The sequence below is a fragment of the Balaenoptera borealis genome (assembly GCF_965194805.1).
Source record: "Balaenoptera borealis genome assembly, chromosome: 5".
NCBI classification, from domain to species: Eukaryota; Metazoa; Chordata; class Mammalia; order Artiodactyla; family Balaenopteridae; genus Balaenoptera; species Balaenoptera borealis.
Genome location: NC_138862.1, coordinates 139,951,883 through 139,973,836, shown reverse-complemented (window position 1 = coordinate 139,973,836; position 21,954 = coordinate 139,951,883). Strand labels below are relative to the sequence as shown.

The window sequence follows — 21,954 nt, the reverse complement described above, 5'->3', positions numbered from 1 at the left end:
CCTTTCTGAGTTCTTGGCTGAGACTTCCTGTGACAAAAGACAGATTAACAAGAGAAAAGCAAACACATTTATTAACATGTATACCTCATGTATACATGGGAGATACCCAGGAAAACTGAGTAAGTCCCAAGATGGCCCAAGTCACCACCTTAAATACCATCTTTAGCTACAGACAAAAAAGGATGTTGGGGGACTTCCCTGGCGGTCCAGTAGTTAAGACTTCACCTTCCAATACAGGGGGGTGCAGGTTCGATCCCAGATCGAGGAGCTAAGATCCCACATGCCTCGTGGCCGAAAAACCAAAAACATAAAACAGAAGCAGTATTGTAACTAATTCAATAAAGACTTTAAAAATGGCCCATATCAAAAAAAAAATCTTAAAAAAAAAAAAAGGATGTTGACAGAGAACTATATTAACCATAATGGAAAAGAATATCAAAAAAATAACTGAATCACTTTGCTGTACAGCAGAAACTAACACAACATTGTAAATCAACTATACTTCAACAAAAGAAGAAAACATCTGACTATGAGAAAAAAAAAAAAAAGATGTTGGGGCAAAAAGAAGGCCAGCTATGGGAGGTTACCAGGGAAAGCATGGTAAACAAAGGTAAGGTTTATTATGCACATTAAATCGGTGCCTTCTCCATTGATAAGAGTTCCTGGACATTTAGAGTCAACCTTCTCTTCCTAGTACAGAGAGGGAAACACCTTTACAAGCGATTTCCTTTGTAAAATGTACATGTCCCTTACAAAAGGGTAACTTCTACTCTGTTTTCAGAGCTTCTGCTGTTTCTTAGAATAATTGGTTCAAAACAATCCTTATGCCAAAGAGGCATATTTGGAGGTGGCAAGTTCTGCTATCCTTCACACCTCAAATTGATGAACAGGCATCCTTGAAAACAACTGAAATAAAAAGAGATAAAAAGAGATCCATGGCTGGAGCGAGACTTGTCACACATAATATGACACTGTAGATAGAAATCAGACATAATGGCTTCCATCTTTGTGTCCCCAGTCAAATGGCCTGAGAACATCCAAACCTGATTACAGCTACTGATTTGGAATCTACTGATTTTCAAGTAGGCAACTCGATGAGGAATACCGAGGGCATTTCTGTCCAACAGAATGTTTACAGTGATAGAAACCTGGAATATCCACTGTCAAACACTTGGAAGGTCAGCAGATGACGGACAAGTAAAGTCATCTCTCAGGCCATGGACTGATTGATCTGTCAATCAATCCATCCTTCCTTCCATCTCTCTCATCATGTAGCATCTGGCGAGTAGCTGCCCTGGGTATCCCCAGCCTTAGGAGTTAGTCTTTTTTCTTTTTAACTTTTTATTTTATATTGGAGTATAGTTGATTAACAATGTTGTGATATATCGTTTCAGGTGTAGAGCAAACTGATTCAGTTATGTATATGCATGTATCTATTCTTTTTCAAATTCTTTTCCCATTTAGGTTGTTACATAATATTGAACAATAGTTCCCTGTGTTATACAGTAGGTCCTTGTTGGTTATACATTTTAAATATAGCACTGTGTACATGTTAATCCCAAACTCCCTAACTATCCCTTCCCCCAACCCTTCCCCCTGGTAACCATAAGTTTGTTCTTTAAGTCTGCGAGTCTGTTTCTGTTTTGTAAATAAGTTCATTTGTATCATTTCTTTTTAGATTCCTTTCTCTTTCTCTTTCTCTGTCTGACTTACTTCACTCAGTATGACAATCTCTAGGTCCACCCATGTCGCTGCAAATGGCATTATTTCATTCCTTTTAATGGCTGAGTAATATTCCATTGTATATATGTACCACATCTTCTCCATTCCTTATGAGTTAATCTTTACATTAAATATTTAAAAGAATGGCTGGAGCTTCTATAACATGTATAGCAAGAGAGACTTTATGTTCCCTGATATCTCTGAGATTTCTTACAATTTCCAGCTGAATTAAAAATCACTTGTATCTCAAAAAAAAAAAAAAAACCAAACAAATAAATAAAATAAAAAACAAACAAAAAGAAATTTTAAAAAATCACTTGCATCCCTCCTCTCTTTTCCCCACCCTGCTTCAGCTCAAGTTAGAGCACAGCCCCTTTCCTTTTTAACCCAAGGTTCTTCTCCCATTGTGTAGTTGTGTAAGTAGAATTTACTCAAGATTTGGCATTAAGGTTGGGCTGCTTGTGACTGGCCAGTTTCGCATCTTGGGCCCCCTGGTGTCTGACCTTGTTGCTAGATCATTCCCTCCTCCCACCTCTTTCTCAGTCTTTCTCTCATCTCTCTTAATCCTTCTTTAGTCTATCCCATCAAGAGTTCATATTTTCTCCCATTTTTTAGCAAAGCAATTAACTTCTCTGTCTGACCATGTCTACAGGCTTCCTCTTTTATACACAGAGATGTCATCAAGATACTCTCTTAATCTCTTTTTTTTAAATCAATCAATCAATTAATTTTTGGCTGCGTTGGGTCTTTGTTGCTGCGTGCGGGCTTTCTCTGGTTGCGGAGAGCAGGGGCTACTCTTCGTAGAGGTGCACAGGCTTCTCATTGCGGTGGCTTCTCTTGTTGCGGAGCACAGGCTCTAGGTGCACAGGCTTCAGTAGTTGTGGCACACAGGCTCAGTATTGTGGCACGTGGGCTCAATAGTTGTGGTGCACAGGCTTTGTTGCTCTGTGGCATGTGGGATCTTCCTGGACCAGGGCTCTAACCCGTGTCCCCTGCATTGGCGGGTGGATTCTTAATCACTGAGCCACCAGGGAAGTCCCTACTCTCTTAATCCTTGATGGTTCTCCCTCTAAGAGGAATTCCGCAGTTAACATTTAACATAATAAAAAACTTTCACCTACCCATCTATATCCATCTGTCTTTATTGTCATCCAGTCATCCCTCATTTATCTAATTGATCCATCCCCCTGCCAACACCTACACATTCATCCATTCACCCAGCTCTCAGCCTCTCTGCTTTTCACTGATTTCCTCCCATCCTCCTCCAGAGACCTAGAACATTCTCTATGGGAAGTTTCTTTCTCTCTGTTTTTTAAAGAGAAACTTATGCTTTGCAGAAATAACTATCAGCTGCCTTGAAATGATAAAGGGGAAATAGATAAGAGGTGCATTGCTGGGAACGAACTGTTATAATCTTTGCTTGGGCAAGGGAAGGGCAGATAAGACCCAAATTAGAATTAAGTGAACAAAACCAAGTGAGGTTTGGGCCATTCACTGAAGGAGCTTGGCCAGGGGTGACATGTTCGCATATATCAAAAGTTAGGGTGTTGGTGGAAGTACACCCACAATGCAAACACACCCACACTCACTCAGAAATACTTAATACTTTGAGTTTAGCTTGAATTCAGCCACACTCTCATTGTACTGATGACAATAAGACAGCCGATAATTAACCTGTGAACTATGACAGGATTATTTGTGAAAGTTGAATCCCTCAGCATGTTGCAGAGGTCCTATAATTGATGGATCACTAACAATGCTGCACTGTAAAAAAAAAGGTATGCTTGAATATATGTAGCATCTAATGTTTATATTATACATCAGGATTGTCTTAGATTTGCTAATTGTTCTTACTACTTTTCTTAATTGTGTTAAGTAGTTGAAAGTAACTTTTTAGCATTAGATACATAGGCCAAATTTGAAATACATTCCATTCTTCAAAACACTCCCCCTGGACCTGACAATGACCAATTATTGCTTTTTTTCTCTTTAGGCAGGGAAAGTTCTTCCGATTGGATACAGAGCTGCAAACTGCTTGACTGAAAAACTTCCCAGGGTGAGTGTTTTCAAAATGCATTTGTGTGAACGTAAGATAAACAACGCTCAACATTCCTTCTGAGAGTTGCATAAATTTAATGTGGTCAATTTGGATTATTTTTACTGTATTTTGGGGCCTTCTATTGAGTTTGTCCAAGGAAGTGAAAATTCCAGGCTTACAATTTCCAGCTCTACAAAAACTACTGGAGATTCCATTTATTTCGATGGGAAATAGTCATTTATGGTATGCTTCCTAACCTGGATACTTCTTGGTTGTTTTCTAAATATAACTTTTAAAATATGTTGTTTATTTCCATTAAAAAAATTTCAGGATGTTTCATTTTTTGGAGCTGTAGATCCCCAGGTACTGATTAAACTCATGTAATGAAGGGTGTTCATTGATTGGTATAGATCAGTCTTGCTAATATCTAATCGACTGTACTTAATAATTCTATTTTCTTCTCTCCCTGTTGGTAGCTAACGACCCCACCTGAGGCAAAAAAATTTTTCAACTTCAGATATCCACCTGCTGGAGCCGAAAGAGTATTTTACGGCAGAGCAAATGATCCCCAAATTGCACCTTCTTTGACACATGGAATAAGATCTAAAATTTCAACAGCGGTAACTTCTTTTCTATTTTTCCCTGTGCATTATTCACTTACCAAGGTGAAAATGCACAAATGAGGTATTAGTGAAATATCTCCTTCCCACTCTTAATCTTGGGCAGTGAAAAAAATCCAAGCAGCAGCAGCCAAGAGGGTGAGTGTAGAAAAGTCGATGGTTTAAGCCACAGACTAATATTCTCCCCTCAGGTAATAAAAGCCAAGCTGCACTTAATTTTCTCACAGTAAAGAGAAGTGCTGTCAAGGTTTGTTAAAGCATGGTGAGGACAAAGGCTGGGTGATATTGCTGGAGATGCTAAGAGCACTTGTACATGCATTGTGTGCACGCAGGGTCCCGGTGTTACCTGCTACTGATTGAATGGACAGTCAAGGGTCAGAAGACCTGATCTTATACCTGGAGGGAGCTGGTGGGAAGCACGTGGCTCTTGCGCTTGTCATTCCTACTTTTCTGGAACCTTTGAGTCGAGTAACCAGGGAGTTGCCCTCATAAATGCTTCAGCCCCAATGAAAAGTCATGTTTAGACATGTCTAAGCTGCATAGCCCCAATTCTGATGGTTCATTTGAAGGTGAGCCAAGACAACGATCATGAAATGTTTTCCCACAATCATATTGTCTTCTCCCCAGCTATTGAGTTTCAGACTTTTTTCCTTTTTTTTGGTTGTTACATCTTTGCTTTGTACGATTTCTTTAGGCAAAGGTACTGATCAACCCACAGCCTATTACAACCTTTCAACAGAAAATGAAAGATAAGAAGGAATCAGTATATTTTAGCAATCAACAGGCACCGCTAGGAAAATCTCATGATCAGACGCCAGGATTACCTAAAGGCTTGGATATACTCAATACGACATTTGGGACGGCAGTCATCAGAGGTAGTGAAAATAAAGGGTGGGGAAGGAGTGATAAAATGTCTTCTTAGAAAATGGGATTAAATATCCTGTTGGGATTTATTTAGTGCTGGTGTAAATGTTGATTCAAGAATGAAAGATGGGAATCATAGCAAGAAAGTTACTCTCAGACCCAGAAACCTTAGAGTTGATGAATGTCAAGGCCGTAAGAGTTCAGGGTTTGGAGAGGAGATTCAGGGAGCAGAGTAGAGATGGTGTAAAGGCAGGAAAGAGACTCAGGGAAGTTGATGTTGGGACCAGCTGTGAGGGCTGCTATCTCTTTCCCCTGGACATCTATTTGTGTGTTTTATTTCCACCAAAGCCTCTAATGTGTTCATAACTCTTAATTCTTTTAAAAAAATTTTTTGTATTGAAGTATAGTTGATGTACAATGTGTAAATTTCTGCTGTACAGCAAAGTGACTCAGTAATACACATATATACATACTTTTTTGTATTCTTCTCCATGATGGTTTATCTCAGGATATTAAATATAGTTCCCTGTGCTATACAGTAGGACCATATTGTTTATCCATTCTATATATACCAGTTTGCATCTGCTAGCCCCAAACTCCCCATCCATCCCTCCTCCACCTCCGCTCCCCCTTGGCAACCACCAGTTTGTTCTCTAGGGCTGTGCATAACTCTTTAACTCTTTATGAAATTCTGTTTCATACAAAGACCACAAAACAGATAAGTTAGGTAAATGCTGTGTACAACACTCATTCATGAAGATCCATGATGTGTACACTTGCTTATTAACCAAACAGGCAGTATCAGAGCAGATTCCCCTCTCATCTTGAGAGGGAGTGGAGCAATCTTTCAACAAACGACTTAGAATAGAATTGGTCACAGGTCATTTTTTCTTCTGCAGCCCCAGCGTCCTGCCACGTTGTTGAGTGCTTTCCCTTTACACCTTCTCACGTTTAGTCTTTTCTGGTCTCTTACCCTCTCCTTCCAGGGATCTTATTACAGGAAAACTCAAATTCCATCTTTTTTTCATCCTGCAGAGGAATTCGCTTCTTTCTTTGTCTTTCTGCAACTACTGAGGCTCTGCTCCAGGAACTTATCTTTTTTTCACCAAAATGTCCATTAGATTATTTTCCTTAACATAGTAACATCCGTTCTGGAGATAAATTATGCCTTTCTTTTGGAATGCAAAATGTGCAGTTGTACTTTAGTTTATCAGATCTAAAGTTAAAACCTGCTAAAATTTGAAACATGAAAAATGTATTTTAGAACAGATAAAATATCTTTTTTTTTCTTTTAAATAGGATTAAAAATTGTATTTAAGTACACCGGGCATTACAGAATTACAGTAATTATATCATAACCGCCATCAAGGATTACTTCATTTAATATGGAAAGTACTGTCTAGGTGTGCCTCATTTAAATATGTAATAGAAAGAATGTTCCAAAATGTGTATATGTGTATTAATAGGTGTAATGGTTCCCACGTCAAAAAGAAGCACTGCTTTACAGGATTATTCTGAGTAGGGCTACCTTCTGATATTCTTAACTGTTTACAGACCCCACTTCTTGGCAGAAAGTCCAAAAGAAAACATCTTAATGTATGTTGTTAGGCTGAAAGAGAAAAGTGAAATTGTAAATGGAATTATATTTGAAAATCATTACATGAAACAATAAAAACAAAATAATTCGCTGTATTTAAAACCAGGGACCACCAGTCCTGGGAAAGCAGCTGTTCAACAAAGATCTTCTAGCTCTAGGTTTGGGAGCAGTAAGAAGAAGAATTTCTTTCTGATTCCAGTGATTTCCCTGGCACTTTGGGCTACTTTGAAGATAGATATTCACATCTAAACAGATTCAGGGTGTGTGCTGTTGTCTACAGCTGCCAAAATTTGCATCAAGGCTTCCCTACAGTGCATCAGGGTTTCTGAAACTGACTTGTGATTCAAATTTGCCTAGATCATCTTGGGAAGTCTGGAGCAAACTAAAATAAAAAGTATCCTGAGATCCTCAAAATTGGGAATTTAACTGGGCTTGGCATATAGCTCAGGACAACCAAAGTGGTTAACCAGTATGGAGTTCTTCAGAATTCTAGGGATTGAATCTGTTCAAGTGGGATCCTTAAGACAGTGATGCCTGGGCTATTCCTGTCTTTGGTGATAAATCTCTATGTATGTTGGCTTTTTACCCATGTAGCTTATGTAGTTAGCATACCAGTTTGTCATTTGCTCTAGTCAACTTAAATATGCTATAAAGAGCTGAAAAATGCCTTAAAACTGATTTCATTAATTCTTCCTTCAGAATTATCTGCTAGAGAGGTGGTGAATCCACCAAAATCCTATCAAGAAGTATTTGAAGAAGGACAGGCAGGACATGATCTGTATATTGTATCTCACAATGATTATTATGCAGGTAAGTCTCCTCCAGTGTAAAATGGGCCTGAGAATATGAGACTCAGATTTGTGAAGAGGAATAAGGGAGATGATGTGCTTAAAGTTAAAATGTCTGGCATATAATAGGTGATCAATAAATAATAACTTATTACTTATAAGGTTATAAACCCTGATACACTTATGTATTTTGTGTGTAAAATGTAGAAAGATATGTTTCATTAAAATGAAAAAAATAGCTAAGTAAGATTAAATGTTGGGTAGTCTAATCTTGTTTTTTATTCAAATAGTAGGATTATTCTAAGTGCTTCGCTTTACATGAAGAATATTAGATAATGGTCAAGCGCAGAAATTTTCGAGTCAGATCAAGTTCAAGGCCTAGCTTGTCCATTTATTATCTTTTAGACCTTGAATATTTTACTTATCACCATCTATTTTAAATTTCTTAAATAGGGATAATAATGTTGCGAGGATGAAGTGAGTGCCTGCAAAATGCCAAGCATGGTGCCTGGAACATAGTGAGGGCTCAGTAACTATTATCATTATTATTATTATTATTATTATTATTATTATTATTATTAAGTGATCTTGACTAAAAGCCTTATTACTAGAATTATTCTATAGCATAACTAAAAGGCATTGGATGTTTAAGTGCTGTAAACTACAACTTAATTGTTGACGAGTGGGTGTTAAGTAGAATCTTGATCTAACAGAGGATTGACAATTAGACTCTGATACCTGTCCTGAGAAAGCCGATGGCCTGTGCATGATTCACGAACTAATCTGCGTTAGTTAGAAGCAAAACTAGCCCTTCACTGCAGCACATGACCCCTCTCTCCGTCTTTATTTCTTTACTTTTCTCCTCCACCGCCCCTTCACATCATACTCCTTCTGGGGCTTGTCTGCTATGCCCACTGCTCTCCAGCTGGAGTCAGCCATTCCCTTCTCCCATGACCAGTCTCTGCTGGTTCCTTACACTGCCCGGTACACCCCGGTCCTGAGATCATCTCCATCCTCCCACGCCTGCTTCCACCCCGCGCTTTTTCACAACCTTGACAAGGCTTCTCTCCGTGTCTCCTCTGCCACCACTTCCTTGGCTCTGTCCCTCCCTTTCTTCTTCTTTAATATTATTTATTTTATTTTATTTATTTTTGGCTGAGTTGGGTCTTTGTTGCTGCGCGTGGGCTTCCTTTAGTTGTGGTGTGCGGGGGCTACTCTTCGTTGCAGTGCGTGGGCTTCTCATTGCGGTGGCTTCTCTTGTTGCGGAGCACGGGCTCTAGGCACATGGGCTTCAGTAGTTGTGGCACGCGGGCTCAGTGGTTGTGGCTCGCGGGCTCTAGAGTGCAGGCTCGGTAGTTGTGGCGCACAGGCTTAGCTGCTCTGTGGCATCTTCCCGGACCAGGGCTGGAACCCGTGTCTCCTTCACTGGCAGGCGGATTCTTAACCACTGCGCCACCAGGGAATTCCCCTCTCTTTCTTCTTTTCCTCCTTTTAGTCTTCCTTTTCTTTATTTCTCCTTCCCTCCATTCCTCTCTTGTGAAAATATTTTATTCATTTTTGGAAAAGTTTAGCATCGATAGCACAATCTAATCCAATGCCATTTGATTGTTTTAAGAAAGAAGGATTTCAATGAATATGTATATAGACGCCCTTTACATGCATTTAGCACTTGGAGGAAAATTTGGAGGAAAATGAGTGTAGTTTAAAAAATTATTTATTTATTTATTTATATTTAAAATTTATTTATTTATGTATTTATATTGGAGTATAGTTGATTTACAATGTTGTGTTAGTTTCTGGTGTACAGCAAAGTGATTCAGTTATACATATGTGCATTCTTTTCCATTATGGTTTATCACAGGATATTGAATATAGTTCCCTGTGCTGTACAATAGGACCTTGTTGTTTATCCATTCTATATATAGTAGTTTGCATCTGCTAGTCCAAAACTCCCAGTCCAATTTTTTTTTTTAATATTTAGAAGACTCTAATGGACTATCACATGACTGAAATTACTTTCATTTGCTGATTTTTACAGAAGTTTCACTAGCCTCTTGAAAAGGAATAGAATCCAATCCTTTAAATATTTATTTTTTACTTTTTCCCTTTAATGAAAGCACTATTTTTTATTATAAAAATGTAATTGTAGAGAATGTAAATATCATGGAAAAATGAAGAGAAAGTAAATGTAACCTTGAAATCCCATTAGCCAGAGATAACTACATTTGATATATTGAACATCTTTCTAACCCCCATCCACGGAGCTATCTTCAGTTAAATATGACAATAATCTCCATGCTTTTGGAGAACCTGCTATATGCATTTAAAATTTTTTACTTGAAATAGTATGTCAAGGGCATCATTCAATAACAATAACAACCTCTTTTAAATACACTTAATTTAAATTATTACTAAAGTAATAGATATTTTCTTTTAAAAAATGCAGATTGTATAGAAATATATGAAATGCAAAGGAAATCTCCCACAATTCCCAGTCTGCCATAGGTGATACTTTCATATATGTTTTTCTTTGCTCATTCATATATGAGTGTATGTCTGTGTTTTGCATCCTACTGTACACACTTTTTTTTCCCCTTTTGCTTCCCCCCACTCCCCACATATGAAATTTCTTGGTTGTCTTTTCAGGTCAGTTATCAATATTGTATTTTTCAGGATTACAAAAATGTATTGTTTATATATCTTTGTGAATGTGATTTGTTTCCATAGGATACATTCCTAGATTTCTGAGCATCTGAAAATTTCACTCTTAGAGCCAAACTCTCCACCTGAATAGCTGCCCCAGTTTGCCCTCACAGGCACAGTGTATGAGAATGTCCATTTCCCTGCATTCTCCCCAATGGCGAGCTTTGCCAATCTTCTTTATTTTTGCTTAACTGAGAGTCGAATTATGACTGTGCGCTATTGTTTTTGCTTACATTATTTGGGTTACTGGTGAGGCTGAATATCTTTTCTCCATCATTTTATAACCTTTGAGCTGATCTCTAGTTTCAGGCTTACTTTCTTATCTACAAATAGAAAACTAATACTACATCATGACTTGAAAAAAGCACAGTACTAGATCTTAAAAATAAAGACCTCCCTGTTGGGTTCTCAGCCCTCTATCACCCTTTGAATGTCTCTAATATGAGATAAGTGATTATAAAGAAATATGAAGGTTGTAACGCAAATCTCAGTGAGAGCAAGTATAAAACACCAATCTCTCAAATCTTAGCATAGCTTAAAGCACCACTGGGGTCACAAAGCCCTGCAGTACCTCCCCTGATCTTCAGGATTTCTTTAACATTGATGGGGCCTGAATTTTTCATCAGTTATATGTCTTTCTCCTACATCATTTTTCTACTTACTTTCCAAATATTAACACAAGGAACCCTTGTTCCACCAGTCTCCCAGCTCACATGGGAGAATGCCTCTGTCATCTGTAGCCAAATGTGTGCAGTTTCCTGCTCTGTGACAGTTCCATTCTTTTTCCCACTCTCATTTTCATTGTCAATGAGAACATCATGCGCTTCTTGCACAAGGTTGTGTTGCTTAAGTCAGAAGTCTTCCCTTTTCTTTTCTTAGGAGAAGCAAAGCACCGAAAGTATAACCCATCAAGTTTTCATAGATTTAACTTGTATGGGATCCCAACACCACATTTTAATGATGGACGAAACATGGCAAAAACTTTACATTGGCTTCACGAACTACAAATGTAAGTTTAAGTATGTTGTGTCTTGGAACAAGTGTTAGATATATGGCATATGGACTTGAAAGTTTATTACGTTTATTTTTTGAAGAGGTAATGCAGTGACATGGTTCAAACATAAAAGTAATAGAAAAAGATACACATTGATATGTCTTCTAAACTGTCCAGTTTCCCCAGAGATAACCATGATACTGTCTTTTTGTTGTTGTTGTTGGGTTTTTTTCTGTTTGATTTTTTGTTTGTTTGTTTTTGACCACGTGGCTTGCAGGATCTTAGTTCCCCCAGCAGGTATAGAACCTAGGCCCCCTGCAATGGAAGTGCAGACTCCTAACCACTGGACTGCCATGGAATTCCCTGTGTGTGTGTGTTTGTGATTCTAAAGTTATTTCATGTCTTTTCAGCAGATTGGAAGACATACGTGAATGTTTTTAATCTATGGGATCAACCCTACTATGTTTCTTAAAGATAGTGGGCTTTCAAGTCTCTAAAAAGACAATCATGGTACATATAATTGACCTGTCATTTAACATTCAGCTTTGTTTAATAGTTATTTGGGCACCTGAGCATCTGACTTAACTCTCACAAACTGTGACCTTTTTACACCTGCATTCTACATTTTGACTACTTTCCTAAGAAATTAAAATAAGGTTCCTTAGTTTTTCATTCCCTGTCTTATATTTTATATCTAAGCCAACAAAATAAAAACCTATATTTCCTACTATGTTTAAAAAATCAGAAGATTGAAAATACTGAGGTACTGGGTTGAATGGTGGCCCCCAAAGATGTCCATGTTCTAATTCCCAAAACCTATGAAGGTTATATTATATGGGAAAAGGGTCTTTGTAAATGCAATTAAGTTAAAGATCTTGAGATGAAGAGATCATTCTGGATGAACTGGGTGGGCCCTAAATCCAATGACAAGTGTCCTCATAAGGGAAAGCCAGAGGGAGGTTTGAGACAGAAAAGCAGAAGACATTCAGAGGAGAAGAAGGTGATGTGAAGATGGAGGAGGCTGGAATGATGTGACAGCAAGCTAAGGAAGGCCAAAAAAAAAAAAAAAAAAAAAGCCAACAGCCTCCAGATGTTGGAAGAAGCAATGAACAGATTCTCCCCTAGAGCCTTTGGAGGGAATGCAGTCTTGCTATCACCTTAATCTCAGACTTCTGGTCTCTAGAACTGTGAGAGGATACATTTCTATTGTTTTAAGCCACAAGTTCATAGTAATTTGTCTAGCAACCACAGGAAACAAATATACTGGGCCTGCATTTCTATACATCAATGGTGGGAGTGGATTTACTTTGCTCTCTGCCCTCTTTATTTTTTTATTTTTTATTTTTAGTTTATAACTTTTTTAAAATTAATTTTTATTGGAGTATAGTTGATTTACAATGTGTTGGGACTTCCCTGGCCGTCCACTCCGAGCTTCCACTGCAGGGGTTGCGTGTTCAATCCCTGGTCAGGGAACTGAGATCCCACATGACGCATAGTGTGGCCAAAAACAAAAACAAAAAAAACAAAAAATAAAACAAAACAAATACAATGTTGCATTACTTTCTTCTGTACAGCAAAGTGAATCAGTCATACATGTACATCTATCCACTCTTTTTTAGATTCTTTTCCCATATAGGTCATTACAGTGTATTGAGTAGAGTTCCCTGTGCTCTACAGTAGGTCCTTGTTGTTTATCTATTTTATATACAGTAGTGTGTATAAGTCAATCCCAATCTTCCAATTTATCCCTCCCCCCCATTCCCCCTTGGTAACCATAAGTTTGTTTTCTACATCTGTGATGTCATTTCTGTTTTGTAAATAAGTTCATTTGTACCATTTTTTACGCCCTCTGCCCTCTTTAAAGGATACACTGGCCCTCCAAGTTTCCATAGACCCCCGGGGTGCACACAGAGTTTGCACATTCCCACAGGCACCCACCTGCCTCGCTCATTTGCCTGTCTGGTTGCTGAAATAAATAACAGCTCCCAGTTATAGAGGCCAAATGCTTAGTACTTTATATATGATTAATTTAATCCTACCAACACCTCTGTGAGGTAGGTAGGTGTACTATAATTTTTTTTTGGGGGGGTATGGAAAAGTTTATTCACTGAACCTATCTATGAAACAGAAACAAAATCAGGGACACAGAGAATAGACTGGTGGTTGCCAAGGGGGCGAGAGGGTGGGAGAGGGTAGGATTGGGAGTTTAGGATTAGCAGATGCAAACTGGTATATACAGAATGGATAAACAACAGGGTCCCACTGTACAGCACAGGGAACTATATTCAACATCCTGTGATAAACCATCATGGAAAAGAATATGAGAAAGAATGTATATATATGCATAACTGAGTCACTTTGCTATACAGCAAACTAACAACACTGTAATTCAACTATACTTCAGGTGTACTATAAGTTTTAGCCTTTTTATTTTACAGATGAAGAAACTGAAGTACAGAGAAGTGAAATCATTTGCCCAAGATCATGCAGCTGAGAAATACTAGGGGTAGGGACGAAACCCTGGCAGTGTGTCTCCAGGGGCTGCCTTTAACCACTACACCAGGGGTATAGGCACTGGATTCTGTGATCACAGGCCTGAAATTTTGATTTCCATTCTTCTCCCACTCCCTTATTATATGAGTTTCTGATACTTGAATTATTGAAAACAATAATGTGAAAACACAAACACAGAAGAAATTCTTTCAATATTATACTAAACCCGTATGAGATAGTTTTTCTTTAGGGTATAGAAGAAGAGCTTATAAAACAAATATTCATTAATTTATCACTATTAAAGTTGTTAAAACATACATAAAGGAAAACACGAAGAAATGATTTAAGTATTTCACTAGATATTTATAATTAAATATAACATAGAAATTGATACTTAAAAGAAGGTGACAAATATGGTTTATCCACTTCTGAAAGCATAGAAACATTAAACCTACTATCCATTTCTTAAAGATATGAAATAAACATATTCACAAGGTGGTCCTTAAGAAGGTCCTAAGAGCAGAGCTTTTGGGTCCTTAACAAGCACATATTTATCAATGATTTGGGATAGTCATAGAAAAACACACTGAATTTATAAAAGCAGGCCATATGCAGGATGCATGTCCCACCAACTTGTCTCTACCCACAAGGAAACATCATTTATGGAACACTGTTTTATTTGATCATTCTTTCTGTATTTCAAAACTTAGTTGGAAAATTATTGCTGAAATGATAGATTCTTTATTCCCTTGATTTGTTGTATTTCAAAAAGGACTCACTACTTCATTCTTCAGTGTGATTTGTATTATAAATTTGGAGTTAAGTATATTCGTTTACATCTCTTTTTTTGTTCCTATTTTCTTTTTTTGTCTTTATTTTTTAATTGAAGAATAGTTGATTTACAATGTTTTGTTAGTTTCAGGTGTACAACAAAGTGATTTATTTATTCATATATATATAAATTTAATCTTTTTCAGATTCTTTTCCATTCTAAGTTATTAGAAGATATGCAGTATAGTTCCCTGTGCTATACAGGGACTACTGTATAGCACAGGGCCTACTGTATAGCACAGGGAACTATATTCCCTGTTATATATATTGGTTATCTATTTTATATATAGTAGTGTGTATCTGTTAATCTCAAACTCCTAATTTATCCCTCCCCCACCTTCCCCTTTAGTAACCATTAGGTTTGTCTTCCATGTCTGTGAGTCTTATTCTGTTTTGTTTACATCTCGCTTTGATATGCACTATTTTAACATAAATTTGGTTAACTCTTAACTTTTGAGAGTTATTAGGGATATATGAAGGAATATATTTGCTCCATAAAACTACCTCTATCTATATTCTGTTTATGACCTTTGGTCTGAAGAATCAGTTAGAATGTTGAAATGGGGTGTGTGTGTGTGTGTGTGTGTGTGTGTGTGTGTGTATGTGTCTGAATGAAAAAATTGATTGGCACACAGAGACTTTACTCTGAGTTGGTTAGTGAATACTGTGAGGTGTGTAATGATGTTACAGTTATTGATACTCTGACATACTTGGCTGCTCACAAATACTTCCCGATTATCCCAGAAACATAACCCAGGCACTTTTAGGCTGAGAAGCATAGGCTCCATGACTTAGAATCCTTACCTTTACCATCCAGGCATATTCCTAATCATGCCCCTTGGAGCTGGTTTTATTTATTTATTTATTTATTTTAAAAAATTTTATTTTATTTATTTTTTATTTTTGGCCGCGTTGGGTCTTCCTTGCTGCATGCGGGCTTTCTCTAGCTGCGGCCAGCGGGGGCTACTCTTTGTTGCAGTGCGCAGGCTTCTCACTGAAGTGGCTTCTCTTTGTTGCGGAGCTCGGGCTCTAGGCGCATGGGCTTCCGTGCTCTGTAGTTGTGGCTCTCGAGCTCTAGAGCACAGGCTCAGTAGTTGTCGAGCATGGGCTTAGTTGCTCTGCGGCATGTGGGATCTTCCTGGACCAGGGCTCGAACCTGTGTCCCCTGTATTGGCAGGTGGATTCTTAACCACTGTGCCACCAGGGAAGTCCCTGGAGCTGGTTTTAGATTGTCAACTTTATTTGTTCAAATTACAGCCCTTAAACTGCCTCTGATTTATTCTGACTTTACCCATATTGTTCTTTTTCTCCCTTTTTGAACTAATGGGAAGTAAATGAAGAGATAAAAGATGAATTACTTTATATTTCATCTTTTGTTTCTCCACAGAGTGTCACTCTTCTCCAGAAATTTATTCAACTCCGTATTTCTCCAGTACAGGAAATAGTTTTAAAAGCAAATGGAATCTAAGGGTTTAATGTTCATTGTTTTTAGTCTTAACACAAAACAATAGAGAATTTATTAATTTTAATGTTATTAAATAGCGGTGTTGTAATTTTGCAGTTCTCAAAAGAAATTCTTACTCATTTAATCACAGTGATAGAAGTAATGAAATTATATTACAGAAAACTGGCAAAATGAAATCACCCGTAATCCTGTCACCTTAATTCAACCTTTATTATCTTTTTAATCTATTCCTTTCTAGTGTGGCTTCCTGTGTTGATTTTTGCATAGCTTTAATCAGAGTGCAATACCATTTTATATCCTGGTTTTTCGCTTAACATAAAATAATTTTATATTGCTGTGTATTCTAAATAACCAACATTTTGAATGCACACAGAGTGTGTTCTTGTTAATACGACATAATTAATCACCCTCCAGGATTGAACACTTAGATTCTTTTTTTTTTCCCCATCGTAGACAGTGAGGCTACAAGCATTTTTATAAATGTAACTTCTTTTCACACTTAATTATGTGGATTATCTCCTTATGATTGGTTTTCAGATGTGGATAAAAGAGGATGAACATTTTTATGCTTTTTGAATCATGTTACCAAATTATTTCCAAAAGGATTATAGAAATTTGCACTCGCAATCTACAAGTGTTTTACCATACTTTTTGCCAATGTTAGATATTCTCTTTCTCTGTCTCTCATCTCTCTCTCTCTCTCTCTCTATGTGTGTGTGTGTGTGTGTATATATATATATATATATATATATATATATATATATATATACTGTGTTAAAAGTGGTACTTTGTTGTTCTTTTATCTTATATTTCTTTTATTACTGGAGAGTATTATAATTTCTCCATATATTTGCTTACTAGATTTGAGTTATTTGTTTATATCCTTTGGTTATTTATTTCTTTGATGCTTACTTTTCCGTTAGCAATTTTAGGAGTTACACTTATAAGAATGATATTAACACTTTTTGTTTACTGAAAAAAATTTTGTTTGCTTGTCTTATTCTTTAATCAAAATTTTATATTCTATTATAAACTTATCTTTATAATAGAATATACATGATAGAAGAATGAACACATAAAGCTTTCTTATTAGCATATCATTTCTTTTGAAACTGGATTTATTTTTTGATGACCCAAATGATACTATGGTATTCCTCACCATATGTATATTTGGTAGCCAAGAATACTTTAGGTAATACAGATACCTGACAATTTTCTAATTTTATAGGAAAAGAGGAGCTAAGGTTGTATCCAAGAGAGTTGATGATTTCAAAGAAAAATTTCAACATAAACTTGGAAGAATTTTAGATCCGTAAGTTCATGATTAACTTAGAATTGAAAATGTTTTTGGATCAAATTTACAAACTACTCTTGTGGTAAATTTTGGTTTGTGTTCTATTAGGTTCTATCTATTAAATGAGAATCATCCTTTTGTGTTAATCAGGGAACTCTTGTTAGCCTCTATAGCGCTTGGGGTTCCAGGAAAGTATTGAGTCTCCAAAATGGACACGGCATTTGGAGAACAGGGTGGAAGAATTTTGTGTAAAGCTTTATTTCTGGGATCTCAGAAATTTAACTTATTGCATTAATTTTCCTCTCTCTCCCCTTCCCCCCCCCAGCCGCCCATATATATGTATGTACTTCCATAATTCTGCTTTGAGTATGTTCTGTTTTTTTCTTTTTCAGTCTGGACTTTTTCACTGGAAGCCAGTGAAAGCATTCAGCCATTGCTAATGCAAGTGGGAGATTAGGAAAAAGATCTGTTGGAGAACTTCTGTTTGATTCTCATAGTTTGATTATAGGAGAAAATATAGGCGATTAAAAACATATGGCAAACATATTTTAAATTCCAGGGATGCCATGTGGTGGGAATTTTCACTAAAGGATTTGTTTTCTTTGATAGCATTGCAGAAACAATGAATGTTCCCCCAGACCACACATTTGGGGCTTGTCTCCATCCTGAGGAGTATGGTAAATATACAAACTTTCTTCTTAAAAAACAAACAACAAAATCCCCCCCCACCCCCCAAAGCATGCAGTTAAGTTCACCATCTCCTTCTCTCAAAGCTTCTAATTTTAATGGCTTAAAATATTACATTAAAAAAAAAAATTACATTAACAGTAAAGAGAACAATTTGTAGCACAAGAAAGAAACAAAATTTTCATATTATATTTGAAATAGGAACAGTTTAAAGCCCTTGTAATGAATTCCTTAAGTGTATTTAAGGCTCAGAATTTTATTTAGAAAATAAATAAGGCCTGTATTAAACAAGCCAAAGTGAAGCGAGGCAGCTTTTTAATGAATTCCAATATTGTACTAGGCCCTTGTTACTCAAAATGTGGTTGCAGATGGGCAGTGTTGGTGTCCCCCGCAAGGTTCTTAGAAATGCAGAATCTCAGGCTCCACCCCAGACCTACTGAATCAGAAACTGCATTTTAACAACATTCCCAGATGAACTGTAGGGACATTTAAGTTCCAGAAAGCACTGTACTCTACAACCACATACTTAAGAACTACTCTTCCCACCAGCCAATCAATTAATCAACCTATAAAGTGGCAGAAGAAACTTCCCAGGATTTTGTCTTTAGTGCTAAGGGATCTAAACAGCAGACTTCCAAAGGGAAAACTATGCCAAAACTTATCAGCATTGGGCTGTATTTTACTGGTTTTCAAAATACAGTCTGCAGTCTACCTGCATTAAAATCACCCAGAGAGTTTATTAAATATGCAGGTTCCTGGGACCCATGCTCATATATTCTCACGTACACTAAACTTTAAGAACTGCTACTAAAAATGTGTTAAAGTCTACTCACTGACAAATAAATATTTACTGAGCTTCTGCAACATGGTGTTTCAGAGCACGATGAATCACCGCATTAGGAGATTATATTTTGGTTCTGTTTTTAGATCAACTGTTACATGTTTAATGGATGCCTGCCCATCTTAGAGGCTCTTCATACCTCTAGGAGTGGGTAAGGGATGATTTAGGAAACCCATCAGTTAGTCTGAAATACAAGTAGATAATCATGCCCAGCTGCCTACTTGAGGGCAGGTTCATGCTGGTTGGCACCCCATCTTGCTGTCTGTTGGATTCTTGGGGTCTAGCGTACAGTACATTGTTTTCCCCGGTATCTATAGCATGAATCAATGAATCTAACACATAGTTTATCATGTTGACAATTAGGCAACATTGACAAATTTCCTAAGAGTTGAGCTACGTTATCCTTAAAAGTTGAATGATAAGATAGAGCTATAAAATGAAAAAGAAGGACACTGACATTAATTGTTTAAAAAATATGTCCGTATTGGCCTTGGCACTGTACAGCGTAACTGTAAAAGGGGACTGTCAGCCCTCTCTAGACTTTTCGTGGAGCTCATGGACGGACACAGATTAACCCCAGTGGCCTTTTGTGTCTACTATTGGGGTTAACTAGCAGCATCTATTCCGTGCAAAGCTTCAGGGTCTGCCTGCTTCCGAGAACATATTGGTTTCTTTACTGGGCCTGGATTGCTCCCTTACCCTTACTTAGGGAAAGAAAGGCAACTGCACAAAGAACACCTCATCCCTCAGGCCTGGGATTGTTGGTTATGTTACGATGCTTCCAGGAAGAGTGCAAGGGCTGTGTCCAGCTCCCAGAATGCACCAGGGCAGAGGCGATGTGAAGGAGAATCCAGCTCCCAGAATGCACCAGGGCAGAGGCGATGTGAAGGAGAATCCGGCTCCCAGAATGCACCAGGGCAGAGGCGATGTGGAGGAGAATCATGGGCAGTAGTGCATCATGGGAATTGGTTGCAGGCAGGGTGCAACTGAGGAGCTGGCGTGGCTTTTCTGATGTCCCTGGTGTGGTAGCAAGGTCATGGTTCTCTCTCTTAGGGCCACAGCTTGTACTCCTGATTTCAGCTCTTTAGAGATGGCTCTTGAGTAGTTGTCAGTGATTTTTCATGAGCTTCATAAATATTCTCTCAGGGCCAGGCCAGAAGACGGCATCAGCGTACCTCGCATCCACTCGGCAGTCATATCTGGTAGGGTTGTGGTGGGAAAACCAGGTAGAGTTGGAGATACAACCATTCAAATGGTTATTTTTGGATGTTAATGGAGAGGGAAGGCCTCTCAAGATAAAAAAAAAACTCAACCAAGAGCCATCTCTTGGAAGAGTCGGTGTGCAGGGAGGTCCTTAAACAGAGCAGCCCCCCAGAGGATTGACATCAGGGGAAGGAATGTGGAAGAGAAAAGGAAGCCACACTTATTTGTCAAAAATCACCCCTAACCACTTTGATTTTCTCTCGCAGAGCCTTACTTGGGTTTTGCCTACGTTAGGATGGTCTGATAGTAGCTGACCCCGTTTCAGATGATCTTGTTCTGAGGCACTTGCCCAGTTCCTGGAACCAGCACTGGTTGTGGGCTTTTCACCCATACTTAGGGTCTACCCTTAGAAAGAAGGCTTTTATCAGAATATGCAGGATTAACTCCTGATTTTATAATAAACTTAGAGTGCTACGAGTACTTATTAAAAGAGACCCTTGACAGAGCCTAATAATATAGGGCCTTGTACAAAGTAGGTGTGAATATTAGTTGCCTTGAACTGCAACCAGTGTTGCAATTTATTCTTTTTTCAATTTTTAAAAATTGAAGTATAGTTGATTTACAATGTTGTGTTACTTACTGCTGTACAGCAAAGTTATACTTACATATACATATACATTAAAAAAAATTCTTCTCCTTTATGGTTTATCATAGGCTGTTGAATATACTGCCCTGTGCTATATAGTAGGACTTTGTTGTTTATCCATTGTATATATAATAGTTTGCATCTGCTAACCCCAAACTCCCAGTCCTTCCCTCCCCCAACCCCTTCCCCCCTTGGCAACCACCAGTCTGTTCTCTATGTTTGTGATTCTGTTTCATAGATAGGTTCATTTGTGTCATATTTTAAATTCCACATATAAGTGATATCATATGGGCTTTGTCTTTCTCCTTCTGACTTACTTCACTTAGTATGATCCTCTGTAGTTGCAACCATCAATGTTGCAATTTAAATTAACCTACCCAGGATATCACAGCCAACTGCCAGCATGACCCTGTCGCAAGAAAGCAGGAAGGGAGGGGTATAGGCCAGGGGAAAAAGAACAGAGGCAGAAGGTTTCTTCTGGTGACATCCACCAAGCCGTCACATCTGAAGCAACATGGTCAACTCTGGTCTGATCTGTGTCACCATTAACATCCAAGGAATGGGGTTTAGAGGTAGTGTATTTGTACTTTCTTTGTGTCATAATTCAGGAAAGTTCCTTTAAGTCATGAAAGAAAAGTGGAAGCAAGGGCCGGGTCTGGCGGTGGTAGCAGGTGGATTGGAGGGGTTATTGCTCGGGGTTGTGGGTCAGGACGCACTTAATGGACTGTGGATGGAGGTCTCTGTGCTGGTAATAGTGTAGGGGAAGCAGGACAGAAATGGGGACTTGGTATGCGGACTGAAGGCAGACTGGAAACTCACATTAGGAAGGAGTAGGGAACTTGTGTCCAGTTTTTACAAGGTTTCCCAGACATTTAGTCAACCCCGAGGCACACAGAGTGACTCCCACGTGGAATCAGCCCCAGCTTTCAGATCCTCAGCCTTGTAGACAAATATCTGCTAAGAGGGTGTCAGTCAAGGACTTTGCTGTCTTAGGAAAGGATTTGACAGCTGAGTGGGCTCATGATTCCCCCATAAAATTCATTTTTTCAGATTTTTTTCATTGAGCAAAGAAGTCGCATAAAGCAGAAGTATTCATTTTTATCAATTACTTTGTACTTTTTTTTTTATACAAAAGGATTTTCTGTCATGCTGCGTAGTAGTATTGGAG

At 38.0% G+C, this 21,954-nt stretch overlaps 1 protein-coding gene and 1 pseudogene across 2 annotated transcripts in view; one reads left to right on the top strand and one right to left on the bottom strand.

Moving 5' to 3' along the window:
• Positions 1–21,954, bottom strand: part of LOC309629083 (centromere protein U pseudogene) — a 385,624-nt pseudogene that overhangs the window by 305,384 nt on the left and 58,286 nt on the right. The gene's annotated exons all lie outside the window — the stretch shown is intronic.
• Positions 1–21,954, top strand: part of EFHB (EF-hand domain family member B) — a 55,047-nt gene that overhangs the window by 16,286 nt on the left and 16,807 nt on the right. Inside the window, exons 2-8 of the mRNA XM_082392855.1 lie at positions 3,716–3,778; positions 4,237–4,380; positions 5,075–5,255; positions 7,541–7,651; positions 11,212–11,341; positions 17,344–17,427; positions 18,019–18,086. Coding sequence (XP_082248981.1) covers positions 3,716–3,778; positions 4,237–4,380; positions 5,075–5,255; positions 7,541–7,651; positions 11,212–11,341; positions 17,344–17,427; positions 18,019–18,086 — 781 coding nt within the window. The remainder of the gene's footprint in view (positions 1–3,715; positions 3,779–4,236; positions 4,381–5,074; positions 5,256–7,540; positions 7,652–11,211; positions 11,342–17,343; positions 17,428–18,018; positions 18,087–21,954) is intronic.